Source organism: Pteronotus mesoamericanus, unplaced genomic scaffold, assembly GCF_021234165.1.
Source record: "Pteronotus mesoamericanus isolate MK-2021 breed Mesoamerican mustached bat unplaced genomic scaffold, CSHL_Meso_final contig_130, whole genome shotgun sequence".
NCBI lineage: Eukaryota > Metazoa > Chordata > Mammalia > Chiroptera > Mormoopidae > Pteronotus > Pteronotus mesoamericanus.
This window is the reverse complement of record NW_026555060.1, coordinates 14,459,099-14,474,674: the sequence shown is the minus strand read 5'-3', so window position 1 is coordinate 14,474,674 and position 15,576 is coordinate 14,459,099. Positions and strand designations below refer to the sequence as shown.

At 35.4% G+C, this 15,576-nt stretch overlaps 1 protein-coding gene across 1 annotated transcript in view; it reads left to right on the top strand.

Moving 5' to 3' along the window:
- The window catches only part of GPR158 (G protein-coupled receptor 158), a 353,177-nt gene that overhangs the window by 298,229 nt on the left and 39,372 nt on the right, over positions 1-15,576 (top strand). The window contains exon 6 of the mRNA XM_054592528.1: positions 12,556-12,665. Coding sequence (XP_054448503.1) covers positions 12,556-12,665 — 110 coding nt within the window. The remainder of the gene's footprint in view (positions 1-12,555; positions 12,666-15,576) is intronic.

Sequence of the window (15,576 nt, the reverse complement as noted above, 5' to 3'; positions counted from 1 at the left end):
CTACTACATCTACAATGCCCTTCTGCTTCGCACAAGAAAATGTCTCACTAGTCAAATATTTTCCAAGTCATTCACCCCTCTCAAGTTTACTATGCTCCCCAAAATCCTTAATGAACACATGGAAAATGAAGTGGATATCTTATCTTGGAGGACAGTCCACAGAGGTAGCACTTGGAAATATTTAATATTAAAACCTAGTACCTAATCTATCCACATTTGCTATCTTTCAAGTAGGAGGCTTGAAATAAATAATATAGGCATAACTATGTATATAAAAAAGCAATTTTACCCAGGATTTGCTTTAAAATATGTAGATTCAATGTCTTTAGGTGTGCTCTAAAATTATTATTTCCATATTTGGCAAGAAATTTCCAGGAAATATATAGGATGAAGATGCATGTCCCATAAATGTTTAATTACCTAAAGTTAGATTCAAACTACAAAAAAATTTCAAAATACCTGATACAACTTTACATTTATGTGATTACCACACACATGAAAGGAGCTATGATGATTATACCTTTACAAAACCATGGTCTAGAACTTACTACTTTGCACTTGGCTTCTGTTACACCAAAGCAATAAACTAAAATTATAGAATATATACAGAAATTTTAAAAATGTGTATTTTAGTAACACTTTTGGTTATTGTGACAGCAGATCAGCTATGCCTGACACAGCCCCTCTAAAATTCCCATTGTAATACTCTGAAAATGTAAAAAAAAAAAAAAAAAAAAAAAAATTAATAGGGTCACAGCTCTAAAAACTAAAGGCAAAGATAACATAATCCCAAAGTCTTAGTGGTGAGCTACTCACTGCTTGTTAGATGTTATCAAATGAACAAGCACCTTTTAAATAAAACACAACATGCCTCATTCTCTGAACCAAAATAAGACCCAAAAGCCCAAAGATAACAGAGGGAGATTTTCCTTCATACTTCCCACCAGAGTTTAATTCTGTGACCCATAGGATTTTACCAAACAAAACAAATTTTAAAATCATTGTTTATACCTAAATGTGTAGAAACCACTTCTACACAAGCCAGTCCTGGGGTTTTCTAGTCCATTACTGCCCTCCCGCCAGCTCCACTCATCTCTTTCCACTGAGTTTAGAACTCTGGGGATGCAGCACTCAGAAACATGATACTCGCTGCCTAAAGACAAGCACAGCCAGATCAGAGAAGAGACCTGAGAGGATGATGCTAGAAAGTACAGGAAGCCTCCCTCCACTCAGTTTGCCCATCCCTCCACAAGAAAAAGTATTTTGTGGAAATACGCATCCTAGCTAACCTCCTAAACAGAAACAAATGACTATTTTTGTCTTAAACTTTTACAATCTCAGTTTATGTGTTCAAAGAAATAGTTTTGGACAATAATAAATTACGGCGCATGACTTTTGATAGAAGATTATACCACCCTAAACAATCATGTTCTTGAAAATATTAATTTATGTTTAAAAAAAGCTTTCAGGATTTATGTTAAGTAAAAAAAAATCCGCTCATAAAATATACTTACAGTTTAAAATTATAGTCTGTCCAAAAATTATCCAGACATGTAATATGAGAACTAGAGACATTTACTGAAGAATACACAAGAAATATTGTACATAGGACAATGATGACTCAGTCCCCTTCAAAGTAGGCACATGGGGATCCACACAGTTCTCCCAGTCACCATCAGCTGCTCCCATTGTATTTTTCTGAATTGCATCTACAGTCTGAAATCTCTTCCCTTTCAAAGGTGATTTTAGTTTTGGGAAAAGCCAGAAGTCACAGAGCACCAAAATGGGCTGTAGGGGGGCCGAGTCACCTGGGTGATTTGATGTTTTGGCAAAAAATTCCACACAAGACATGAACCGTGAGCAGGCACATTGTTGTGATGAAGCTGCCAGTCACCAGCTGCCCATCACTGCGGCCTTCTGAATCATCCCAGTTGTTTCCGTGGAGGAATGTTTCAGCTTATCTCAAAATTGGATTCGTTGCTCTACTTGTTCAGTCATTTTTAATTCAATGGCCACACAGTACACGTGCTCACTCAATGGTGTCTACCATCTCCTTGACTAGTGAAGTCAAGTCATCATTGTTCATGCATGGGCATTCCAGTCCACTCTCCTTGGCTGCCAGGTTACATCCATGTTGTGCAAACCATCCTCATTATATTAACAATGGCTTGACTTTTTCCGGACAGACTATATATTTATACACACATACATATATATCTATATCTAATCTACATCTCTCTCTCTCTCTATATATATATATGTACACACACATACACATAAAAGAAAGTATACCTATTCCCTGCTTATTACCCTTAATTTAATACCCTTAACCTATTCTAGAAAACAGGGCATGAAAGGGTTATGCTTAAAAAGCAATGGGAAAGATATATTATATTATTTGTTCCTATTAAGAAGGCCATCGAAAAATTATGTTGTCTATAACTATTAAAAAAGCAAAAACAAACAAACAAAAAACTCTGAGGCTATGATTCTATTTCCTATTTTCTCTCCTGATGCTTTTATTAACAAACTCCATGTTCTTCTGAGAGAAAAATACACAAGCAGAGTAATAAGATTATGAGCGAAGTATAGTTAATGTTTTGTTAGTATGAAAAAATTCGTATTTTCTAAAATGGGCACCTTACTGTAAATATGTATAAGCAATTGTCTATTTTGAATGAATAAAAATATGTACATATGTGTGAATGTCTATATATATCTCACAAAATTAATGGTGTTGACAATGATTCTCTGGCTTAATTATTACACATGTACACAATTCTTTATATTTAAGATTTTTCATATAATTAGGAAAATGTTAATTCAAATAAGAAACTAATATCTGTTGTAAGAGCTCAGTAAATGGTAAAACAGCATAGGATAACTCAATCTTTTAGTATAACCCATGCACATATGGAAACAAAGTTAAACCTTCTGGTTCCTGTCTAAAATGTGTGTATAAGAAAGATGGTTTGTCTATGAGCTAATAAGTTGGCAGAGAACTAAAAAATATATATCTCTTGAGAAGTGGACAAGTTCAGAAACAAATAAGCTCTAAGTATAATCAATGATCTGCTGATTCAGTTTTTATATTTTTTAGAAAATGGACAAAAATGGTATGAGTTGGCAAACAGAGTGGTACTGAAAGAACATCAGAAACTGAGAGACTTTACACTGGTGAGGGCATGGAAAATAATTTTAAAAGATAAATTTTTAAAAGATTTTAAAAAAAAGCAATCTCTACCAAGGCTGCCTTCCCCAATGGGGTCCAATTCACCATTAAGGTCACAGTTCTGGGATTGGTGCTCATACATAGCTCATGACTAGGAGCTGAGGAATGACTTTTTGGTTATAATATTTTTAAACAATAAATGAGAAAAGTATGAAATGGTCATGGTGGCAGGGGGAAATAATTTGAATTTTCTCAAGTACTTATGTCTTTACTTAAATTGTGACTAAGAAAGAAAGAAGACTTCAATTTAAATCTGGGAGATTGAGTGTGTTTATGTTTGCTACTTCTGGAAACTCAAGTTACAAGACTGTAAAACACTCCAGGCTGAGAGAGTATGAGTAGAAATGACAACAGATGGCAGAGAGCAATAAAACTCTGAAAAATGGAAAGAAAATGGGTAACATACAACCAGATGAAGAAGTCAAAAGGAAGTGGAAGTGTGCACCTGAAGAGAAGGAGCCCTTCCGAGGTCTTTCTTGCAATCATTTTGCAATGTTGAGAGCGTTGGTTAACACTAATAATAGCATCTAATGCATGCCTGCTATATTCCAGTTACTTTTAAAGTACCTTAAACAAAACAACTTGCTTGTTCCTTACAACAGTTCTTTGAGGCAGGCATTTACATAGGGGTAAACTGAGGTACAGAAAAGTTAAGAAATTTGTACAAGTTCACACAGCTAGTAAATGGCAGAGCTGTAGTTTAAACTCAAGCTGAGTCTCTATGCCTCACTGCCTGCCATTTCATAGGAAGGACAGACTAATAAGGTACACACAGTGGTCTCTGATGGAGGCAGGACGTGGAGAAATGCCTAGTGCCCTAGAACTTTGACCAGCTTGTTGGGTTTAGTGACCAAGGAGGGGTAAAACTGAATGATGTTGTTTATAGGGTAAAGATAACTTTCAAGTAAAAATGAATGAAAAATATGCCTAAAGATTAAAAATGCTAATTAAGAATAAATGGGGAAATGAATGCTAAAAAACAAAACTGTTTTTAATAATTCATGAAAAAATTGTGAAAGAAACGTAGGACACCCCCGAGACTGAAGCACTATGTGAGAGAGAAAACAGCCCTGCCACGGGAAAAGCTGGAGGCCGGGACCCCGTTCGAGGGTCTTCACTCCTGACTGAACATCGGAGTCATCTGGTGGTGGGGTTAGAACGTTTGAAAGCCCAGGTTTCCCTGATGAAAAGTTTAGTTCAGCAGTTCCAGGGCTCAGCCTGACTAATCTGTCTTTTAAAATGTTCTACTGATGCTTCTGACTTCACAAGGTTTAAGAGCTGTGGATACTAGTTTACAGCCCAGAAGCAAGTCACACATGGAGGGGGTAGAGCCACAGCTCAGACCAAGGCTCAAGAAGGTGAGGAGAGTGAGAACTAGTTAAAATGCAGTGAAAATTCTATTTCTAGAAAAATGTCCTACATATCCATGCATATAAAATATGCAAAGATGTATATCCAAGAGTATTCACTAAGGCATTGTTCATGATACAAAGACACTGAAGACATTCTCGGCCCAGAGGGGATGGCTTAAATGTGTAATTCAAGCTGTATCCGCACAAATGGAAAACCATGAAATTTAAAATAATCAAGTGGATCTGATTCTGTTGCTGAAGAAAAATCTTAAAGAGAAATTGGTGAATAAAAAGAAAGTTTCATATCAGTATTAAAATATAATTCTATTTGTATGTATGTAAAAAAGGAATTTCTAGCTGTACACTCAATAGATCTTTTACCTAGGTGGATTGGGGATTGAGGAGGCAGAGAGGGAAATGGGAATTTTTACTTTTTAACTTGTATCCTTTGGTACTGTTGTGTTTGTTTTTTACAATGAGAATATTATTACTTTTATAATAAAGGAAGGAAATATGCATGAAAAGATTTCTGACTAATTCATTGTAATCATTATAAATGCTCCACTCTTAAAATAGGGTGTCCAGGGTTGCTTTCTAAGTACTATGAAGCAAAATAGAGAACATATCATATCTAATACCTATGATGTGACATGTATGGATGTAGCAAGATATAAAAAAAAGTGACGAGAAACTGGAGGATCTTAAGAACCCAAGTTGTCAATAAAGAAACAAAGGTGCAACAGAGTTCATGAAAATAGATTTGCAGTATAGTATTTTGAGGAAAAAAATGAAGTGGAGACATAATGTACAGTTTAATAAGATGATTACTTGATTACAAGCAAAATCTTTTTTAAATAACAGAATGCATAAAAAGTTTGATCAGTGGGCCATTTCCTGGTCCTTCGGCGGCCCTTGTGCCATGGCAATGGCCCATTTGTTTACTCTGGCTTTGTGGGTTATCCTTTTCAGTGAGAGTCTTGCATAGACCAGTGTTTCGGGAAAAAAATTTCTTTCTATTCAGAATTCAAATATTCTTCCCAATTTGTTGAAGAAAGTGTACAGAACATACAAAACAATAGGTTCTATAAACCATGACTTAAAATCTAAAAAAAAAATGTTTATTCAAGCTACAGTCACAACACGGTTTCAGAATTGGCCTCTCAGTCATATGTCACCCTCTGCGCAGCCATCGTTGCCAGTATTATCTTTCAATACCCTGCACAAAGAAAAGCATATACTTCTTGAGAAGCAGAGGTGAATAATGGAAAGATGATAGCATTTGGAGACGCAGGGACAGCTGTGTCACTTGATAACCTCAGGGCTTTGAGAAGAGCCTTCTGACCATCTTCCTCATCTGGAAAGCTGATTTAATAATTCCTTCTCTCCTTTCCCCCACAGAATGGAAAAATGTATGTGAAAGCACCATATCAATTAAAGTGGTATATTTATTTCTCCTATACTTATTTCTTAAAGACTGACGCAAAATCTGTTTTATTTGTTTTAGGTAAGCATTAGGTGATTTTTCCCGACCCTTATAAATTCTCTTTCAATGGCAAATTAACATGAATATCAAATCCCTATGATGAGAGAACTAGTTGACCAGCCTGATTCAGCATGAGTCATTAATTGCATCACTCCTTTTGCAGGGGACACATTCTTATTACTTACTTTCAAATGAAGGGTTGAAAAGGATAATTTAAGTTTAACTATATGTTACCTCTTTGGAATTTGTTATGTGTTAAACAGAGTACTCCTGAACAGGAAATTTAGTGGAAATAGGGAAAAAATATAGTAAGAACAAATGGATTTTCTCTCTCATTATATTTTTATCTTATTTCTACTCAATTTCCTGTTCAGGAGTACTCTGTTTAACACATAATCATTACCAATAATAAAATCAACCTCTGCATGGAATTTTTACTGTTTATTACATACTTGATTATCTCTTTTCCTGAGCTGAGAAATTTAGGAAGTTAAGTACTTTGCCAAGATGACACAATTTAACACGTCAAAGGTGGAATTACTCTAAATTGTTACCATTTTCAAAGAACTTTCCCTTTTCTTCTAATGAAAAATTGTTTGGTCTTCAAAAGTAGCATTTCCTTATTGGTAAAGGTCAAGGTACTAATTGCCCCATAACCTAAATATTTCAGATTCAGTGATTTTCAGATCATTATTCTTCTACATGTAGAGACAGGCCTTCTCGTTTTGAAATTCTTACAACATACCCCTACCCCCCACCTCTACAAGAACTGAATGAACTTGAAGGTATTTCACATGTACAGAACCTTCTTCCATCAGCTCCTGCCATCATCTTCCGTGCTTCCATGCACTCAAACCTCACAATCCCTCTGCTTCTTCTACTCCGTTGTCTTTCATCTCTAGGCTTTCTCAGACTAGAGCAAGTCTACTTGGCCATGTCCTGAATCACCTGGAAAGTTGGTATCACCTGGAATAGTTGGGGTTTTTTGGACCATAACTCACAGGCTCAAGGCCATGGGAATAAAATGTTTCAAAAAACACTACTTGCTTGCTACCTTGGAGAACAACCTGTGCTCATTCATCCAGCAATTATGTGTGCTTCGGGTCCTTAGGTTACTTAATGACATAAGTGTTACACTTACATCCTGCTTCTCACACATTAAATAAAATATCTTTATATCTGTCATTAGCCTCTAGTATTGGGAAGAGAACAGGAAAAGTTTTCCCTTGAAATACGTACTTTGAAAATATACCTTAGGCAGTTCTTTCAGGAAAAGAATGTTTTATGAGTTCTGGTTTCAAATTTAACTATTTTGATAACCAGGGGCAAATTAATTAACCACATTAGTCTCTTAATATTTAGAATGGGGGTATTAAAGTATTTGAACTCTAAGTACAGGGTGGGGCAAAAGTAGGTTTACAGCTGTGAATACACAAAAATGAGTTTATTCTTGTATTATTACTTATTGATTATTGCATTGTTTTTCATATGAACAACTGTAAAGCTACCTTTGCCCCATCCTGCATAAAAGTAATGTGTCCAGCAGTGCTGGGGGGAGGGGCATGGGTCATATTATTATTGGTGCATGAAAATGACAGCTATTAGTATTATCGTCATTATTCATAAATTCTTTGATCGGTGGCTTAGTTTTTCTCTATTTCTTCTACCAAGGTCTGTTATGAAATGTGTTATTAACTTGGGGTTTGGGAAGGAGTATTTATTTTACAATAATTTGTTAAACTATACACTTATGTGAGTTATATTTAATAAGAAAAAGTTAAATATTGAGATTTGAAAGACACTGAAATTTCCTAGTCTTGTGTTTTATTCCCAATACAGAGTGTATTAACTACTGCAAGCTAGATCTGGATTGGATGTCATATAGAAAACCTACACTCAGTATATCCAAAAATGAACGTACTGTTTCCCATCCTTTCTTGCTTCCTCTCTCCTTTCCACACTCACTTCATTTTTTTTTTTTACTTCATTCCTTCCACATACAATTATTGGTCACCTACTACTGCCAGGCACAGTACTAGGGAACGGACATACAATCATGAACAAGGTGGTGCAACCTTTGTTCTAATGCAGCTTAAAATTAGTAAGACACATTCAACAAATGAATTACAGAAATAATTATATCAAAGTAGAACTGCTGAGTGTGAGGAAGGAAAGCTCAGAATTCAATACAGGCATATAACACACAAATTTGATGGAAACCTGACTTAGTCTGGGGATTGATGGGAAGAGTCACGGAGGCCAACTCTGAGCTGGGACGTGCAGTCTGAGCTGGGGGTGGGGAGGTTTCTAAGCAGAGGTAAAATAATTTTCCCCAGTCTTATGCATCTTTTTTAATGTTGTTTTCTTTTTAAACACAATCATCTTGCCAGTCACCCAAGGTTAACATTTTCACATTGTCTTTGACACTCTTTTCTGTTTTGCCTCAAGAAATTATCAGTTGCCCAATTTTTCTGATTCAGCGTCTTCTTTCCTCTATTCCCATGAATAACTGAATTCCCATTCTCACTACATTAATTATGTCCTTCTTTACCTATTTCCTATAGTTTTATTCTGGGGTGGTTTTTATTTTTTCAAACTAGTCTTTTCACCTTTTGTATTTTCCCTTTTCATAGCCATTCAATCCTCTCACATGCTGCTGCCATAATATTAACTCTCTGATATCAACTCAAAAAAATGTAGTGGAATGTCAGCTGATGAAATAAAATCTGAATTCCTCATCATGTTATTAAAAGCTTAAAAAGAACTGACCTTATCTCTGAAATTTGACTTTCAGTGCTCCCTTTCATGCCTTCCTGAACGTAACTATATGCACCACATTCTAAAGCTTTTCCTCCTACCTGGCCTTTGTCTTGGGCTCCCTTCCCTTTTCCTCCTTGTTATATACTTTAACTTGTTTCTCCTTCATGTTCTTGCCCAAATATCCACCCTCCCAGAATAAATTCATTTTTTTCCAATGAGAGTAATTTTCCTTTTTTCTGGATCCTCAATATTATGAAATTCACAGTATGGTAGTTTTTGTCTCCCCAACCTGGTAGAATTATTTGGAGAAGGACAAGCATATGACTCTTAATGAGAATGAACTCTGGAACTAAACTGCCTAGATTCACATCGGCTCTGACACTTCCTGGCTGTGTGACCCTGAGCACATCACATAAATTCTCTGTGCCTCATTTATTTTCTATAAAAGTCCCTGCTTCATAAGGTATTGTGAGGATTAAATGAATAAAGAGGGCAAAAATGCTTAGTTTAGTGTGTAGCAGTAGTGCTGTATCAGTATGATCATATCATTATTTTTTATCATTTACATATAATATCTACTCTTCTAAATTATAACTTGAGGACAAAACCACATCTCAGTTATTTGTATGGTCTCTAAATCCCTTCCTGCCTCACACAGAGTAAATTAATAGTGAATGCATGAATTAGAGTTGCAATGATTAGTGGACCCTATTGGACTTTTCATACAGTTTATTTTGAAAATAAACTGTTTTTAGTTAAAATAGGTCACTGAGCAAAAAATTTAATGTATATAAATTTTCTGTGTTTGAAACACACAGAATATATGGAGAAGTATGCCTTTTCTGATTTTATATTTGATACAAGGAGACATACATACCAATAACTATAATATAAGGCAAAGTAGAAAAAGTATAGAGTCAAAAAGTGATTATAGGATTTCAAAAGGAGAGGCTAGAATGGTTAGTAATGAATTCATTGAAATGATAAGTAATTATACTACAATGAGAATGTAACTTTTAGAACAAAGCAAATGTAAATCAACTCTCCTGATAATATTAGCCAATGCTTATTGAATACTTGCTGTACCAGACATTGTGTTTATCATATTAAAACTTCAGAACATTCCCATATGGAAGTATTGTTGTGTTCATTTTACAAGTGGTAAAACTGAGGCATAGCAAGGCAATGTTAAATAATTTGTCAAAGCCACACAGCTAATGAAGAGGAGAGCCAGGATTAGAACCCAGGGACACTGGATTTCAGAACCTTTGTTAACTACCACACTGCAAAATGAGAATTTCTGCTTTACTACTTGCTGAACTCTTTCTAATAATCTGTTTTATTAAGTTCACTGGAGTTTTATTTTCTACTACTTTTTAAACATATCTATGAGTGCTAAAAAAATTTCATTTTTGACCAACTCAGTCTTTCGTTTACAGTAACAAGTCCTCAAATTCTACATCTATGAAATAAAAGTTTGAAGCTATATCAGTAATTCCCAAACAGTTCAAGAGCAATTCTTTCCTTCAAAATAAAAAATATTAATGTAGAACTGCCAAGTTCTACATTATAGTTATTTACCTTCCTCTATTCACTACTTGTGCAGTAGAAAACTTTTCAATAAGTCACAGGATTTTGCAGCCCTGGAGTCCATTGTGCTAGAATAATCTGTAAAGCTATTTCTGGTTCTCAACATTAAATCCCCATCTCTCTAGTTCCCAATCTGTCATTTCTCTCTCCACGAGAAGAAACACACGTGCTCTCCCAATCCCTTAATAGCCTATCAAGTTTTCTCTATTTGTTTTTTTCCCTAAGTGTTCCCTTCTTCCTTCAATGCAGACGCTTTAGTAAACAACACAAGCTTACTTGGCAGAACTCATAATTACCTTTGGACTCCTGTGAAAAGGAACACTGTCAAAAATATATGAGCTAAAACAATACAAATTTACAGAGCTTTAATTTGTTTTGTGAAAATAGTAAATAAAAGAAAAGTTTTCATATCAATTTTGGGATGAATCCAAACAATTTTCTGGTAGATTAAATTCTAAAGTCAAATCTTTACAAATACTACATATAAACACAACATTATCTTCTGTCCATATTTATTTTTACCTTTCTTTTCTTTCTCTTTGACACTTTTGTCCAGTATTTTCCCCACTCTTTGACGATTTAATCCTAATGATACTGACAATACTTAGTTCCTTTCTTTATATAGTAGAAATATTTGAGAAATACTAGCATAGAGTTATAGGTGTTATCATTCTTGGTATTGCTGGAGACTGGGGCTTCATTTCTAAGACACCAGCAAGAAATTATGAGCCCCCCACCATGTCCCCCAGTTACCCTTTATGGTTCCCAATATTCAAATCTTTGGGATGCATAACCAAAATAACCCTCTGGGTTTTACAAGTGGTTCTATTTTTCTGCTCTGATGCCCTTATTTTCAGCAGAATCAGTTCAGGCCAGCTGCTTCAAGCAAAAAGGTATATGCCTGCATTTTCAGCGGCATTAGTCCTTTGGCACTGTATGAGACTCTTTACGCAGGACCAGACCAGTTCCTCGTTGATGAGGGCTTGCTCAGAACCACACAGCAGCCTCTGAAAAGCAATACATACAGCACCTTGCAAAAACAGGGTGGGGCAAAAAGTAGGTTTACAGCTGTGAGTATGTGAAACAGAGTTTATTCTTGTATTATTATTTATTAATTCCTGTATTATTTTTCATACGAAAAACTGTAAACCTAATTTGCCTCACCCTATATATGCCTTTGGACCACCCCTCCGTAATCGATCACTTTTCCCTTGTGTCTCACTGAAGCTGTGCACGCATATATCTTAGCACCTGTGCCACTTGTTTCCTTTTATGCTCAACCCCGGACATCATGCCAATTGATTCTAGAGAGAAGGGAAGAGAGAGAGAATGAGAGCAAGAGAGACACACACATCTATGTTTCTTCAGCTGCCTCTCCCAGGCATCCTGACTGGGAATGAACCTGCAACCCAGGCATTTGCCCTGACTAGGAATCAAACCTGCAACCTTTCAGTTCACCAAACAGTGCCGCAACCAACACCAGACAGCACAGCACCTGTACTACTTTATTGCAGTTTTTTGTACTACTTTATGTCTCTCTTTCCTTTCTTATTGACCTTTGTATCTGCAACATCTAGTATAGTGCCTGGCTCCTGGTAAATGATTAATTAATGTTTGTTGAATGAAAAGTCTGGAGTAAGAAACAAGAAGTTAGTGAAGTAATTGAACCAAGTACTAAGTGAAGTCATAAATATGGAGTGCTAGGTTGACTGAGGGGTGTGCAGTGCAAGACGATCCTCTCAGGGCTATTTTAGACAGGGGATAGGTATTGTAGAAGTGTGGAGGCAGGACTAAGGAAAGTTCCAGGTGGAAGGCAATGGCAGCTAGCCTGGCGGGCACATCTTGTGGAGTAAAAAGAATTAAGTTTAGACATACCAATGACTTAGAGAGAATTGATAGAAAATGCTGAAAGTTAGAATTAAAGAATTTAGAATTGATTTGGAAGCAATTGGGAGACACTATACTTCTCTGATTTGGACAATGAATGATCAAAGTAATATTTAAAAGTTTTATTCTAACAGATGTGTGTTCATGTTAGAATTTATGTGTATTAAACATCAAATTATGAAATATTGATTTTAGTGTGTGGGTCTTCAGTTGATCCTAAAGATTTCTTTCTTTCTCTTCTCATCCCACAGGTTGTTATTTTGTACTTTGAACCAAATACATTTCGCTGTATTCTCCTAAGATGGGTTCGTCTTCTCGGTTTTGCTACTGTTTATGGAACTGTCACTCTCAAGCTTCACAGGTATATTATAGTTTTCATTTTCAGGGGAGGATCAAAGTGTTTGGCTTAGCATATAATTACAAGGTGGGCCAGCCAAGTAAATGGTTTAATTTCAAGAATTTAGATAGCAAGATTGTCGATATTTTTATTTTCAAGGCAATATCTTTAGGATTCAATAAGAAGATCTTTAATACAACTGATTTTGAATAACACAGTTTAATAATATGTGCCTTTGGTCTTGGAAATTTTAATTCTGAATAAAATAAGTTTAGAATGAATGCAAAACAGCACTGACTAGCTAAGAACAGGAATAAATACAAATACAATATTGTTGAAATAATAACCCAGGTCCAGAGCTATGAAAGAATCCTATATAGTAGAATTCAGTCATGTGTTTATTTGACTAAAACTGCTATTCTCCATTTCCAAGTTCCATGCCCCAGGGTAATCCTGCTGATATTCTGTGGGTGAAATTGGAGAAAAAATAGTGTTTCTGGCTTTCCTTCTTATACAATGTGCTCTGATAATTATCGCCCTTGCATATTGAAGAATACTGTAAATTACCTTATGCTTTGTTTCAAAGTCACCTACTTCTTAAAATGTACATGATCAATACTGGGGAGAACAAGGCAATAAAATAAATTACTCTCCACAAAAAGTAGGGATGGCTGGAAATGATTCCAGGCGTTTCCCTTGTCTCCTCTTTCCAAGTTTTCTCCATGTAGTGGTGCCAAAGAGCTTAGGAGAGAAAACATAAGTTTCTCATGTAGGATAAAATTGTCATTCTATAGAGGAAACCTTTTATGCTGATTAGCTTTAAACCTGATTTGACAACCACAAAAGCCATTCATATTTTCATGCTAATATGACCTAAGATTTTCTCAATATAAATATTTTAATATGGCTCATTCAATAATTTATCTTAGTTGCCATAATATCTGTTTTATTTTCTTTATACCTACCCCCTTTGAACATTTCTTAAAGTGTGATCATTGTATTGTCTACTACATAATCTCCATTTTCTTTCTTTTGGGGGAAGGTGAGGCAGTACTTGTTTATGGGGAATGTTTTAGATATCTTTTTGAAAAACTGCAAATATCATTAACTCAATATATCAAATAATGCAAAGAATGTTGGACTGGATTTCATGATGTCCAGTTTAAATCTGTTTAGCATCTAACTCTAAGAAAGCATAGGCCTCTATTTCCCAGAATAGGAAAGTATTAGAGCAATCTCTAATGTTCTTTCTGATGCCCATTTTATTCATCCCTCATCACAGCACACTTTTACTCTTGTGTCCTTCTATTCCTCAAGTACATACTGATTTCCATTCCTTAAATGATAGCTATTCAATATTTTTAAATTGGTGCTCACTCACCAAAGGAAATGAGAAATCATTGACAGCTTAAAACAGACAGTAAGACTCCTGGAAATTCTGAATGAATGGGTGGCCTATTGAGACTTGAAAATGACTTCTCTCCCTGTGAGTCTGGCACTTAGCATCTATTAAGTTTGCTTATTCAGTTATCCTCTTCATTTTTACCTAGCTTACTTTCTTTTTGAAGTGAGGATCTTACCAGGTCTTAGCACAATGAGTGATACATGGTAGGTATTTAATACATATTAATTGATGAGTGAATGAATAAAGACAACAGAAGCAGACTTAGGAGGTGCTTGTATCGCTTCTCTCCACATAAAATACATTTATATTCTCCCACCTCACTCTATGTCCTCAAGTACACATCTGGAACACTATGGTTTGCAAGAGGCTATTTGGTGGGATGCAAACACAGAATTAGATATCGCTGAATCATGTAATGAGAAAACTACCTCCATTCATGTTCTCTTTCTATCCTTCTAATCACTTCCAGGAGAAAAATTAGTGTGGACCAAGTAGGTCTTTAACACCTGCTAAGCAGTTGTTATTCTTACTTTGCAAAAAGGAGCTGATAAAGTCAGGCTCAGAGCTTTCCAATGCAATGGTATCTGGCTAAAACTTATTAACTTTGGTTCACTGTATTTATTTTCATAGTTACTTTCTATGTGTAGATTACCAGTTTTTCACTGAAAGTAGCAATATGAAGTTTTTTTCAAAATATTGTAAAGCAATAAATAAAAGTTGATTTAAAGAATATATTAGCTGGTGTGCAGATATAGACAGAAATCTCCAGGGAGGTAAGCCAAGGATTGAAATTTAGGAAACTAGATTATTTCATCATACTTTTGTTTATTTTAAAGACTGGAAATAAAACTATTTTTTCTATGTGTTTCTAGAAGTCATTGCAGTGAAGAATTACCCTATTGAAGGCTTAAATTGAGTAGAAAATGTTTCTAATTTAATGAGCTGAATTATTCTTATCTTGTCTGAACCATATGGCTTTATATTGTAGTCTGTTCTTTTCCATACTGCTTAAATTTAACTGATTCCAATATTAAGTCCATTAACTGAACAATTGGCTTTTTAGAGGGATGTGAGCAACATCATGGAAGTGACAGCTGACCCAGCTCTGTACTCTCTGTTCTGATTGCTGCACCTCGCACCTATTGTATGCAGTTGACCCTTGAACATTGCTGGAGTTAGGGGCACCGACACCCCCTGAAGTTGAAAATTCACATATAACTTTTGACTCCTCAAAACTTAACTACTGATAGCCTACTGTTGACTGAAAACCATACCAAGAGCATAATAGTCAATTAAATTTTACATATTTCATATATCATATATATTATGTACTGTATTCTTACAGTAAAACAAGCAAGAGAAAGGAACATGTTATTAAGGAAATCATAAGGAAGAGAACATATGAGTACATTTACAGTATTTATTGAAAAAATTCCACCTGTAAGTGAGTGGACCCACACTGTATAAATTTGTGTTATTCAAAGGTCAGTTATATTCAGATACCTGTTAAGTGAATGAATGGATGGATGG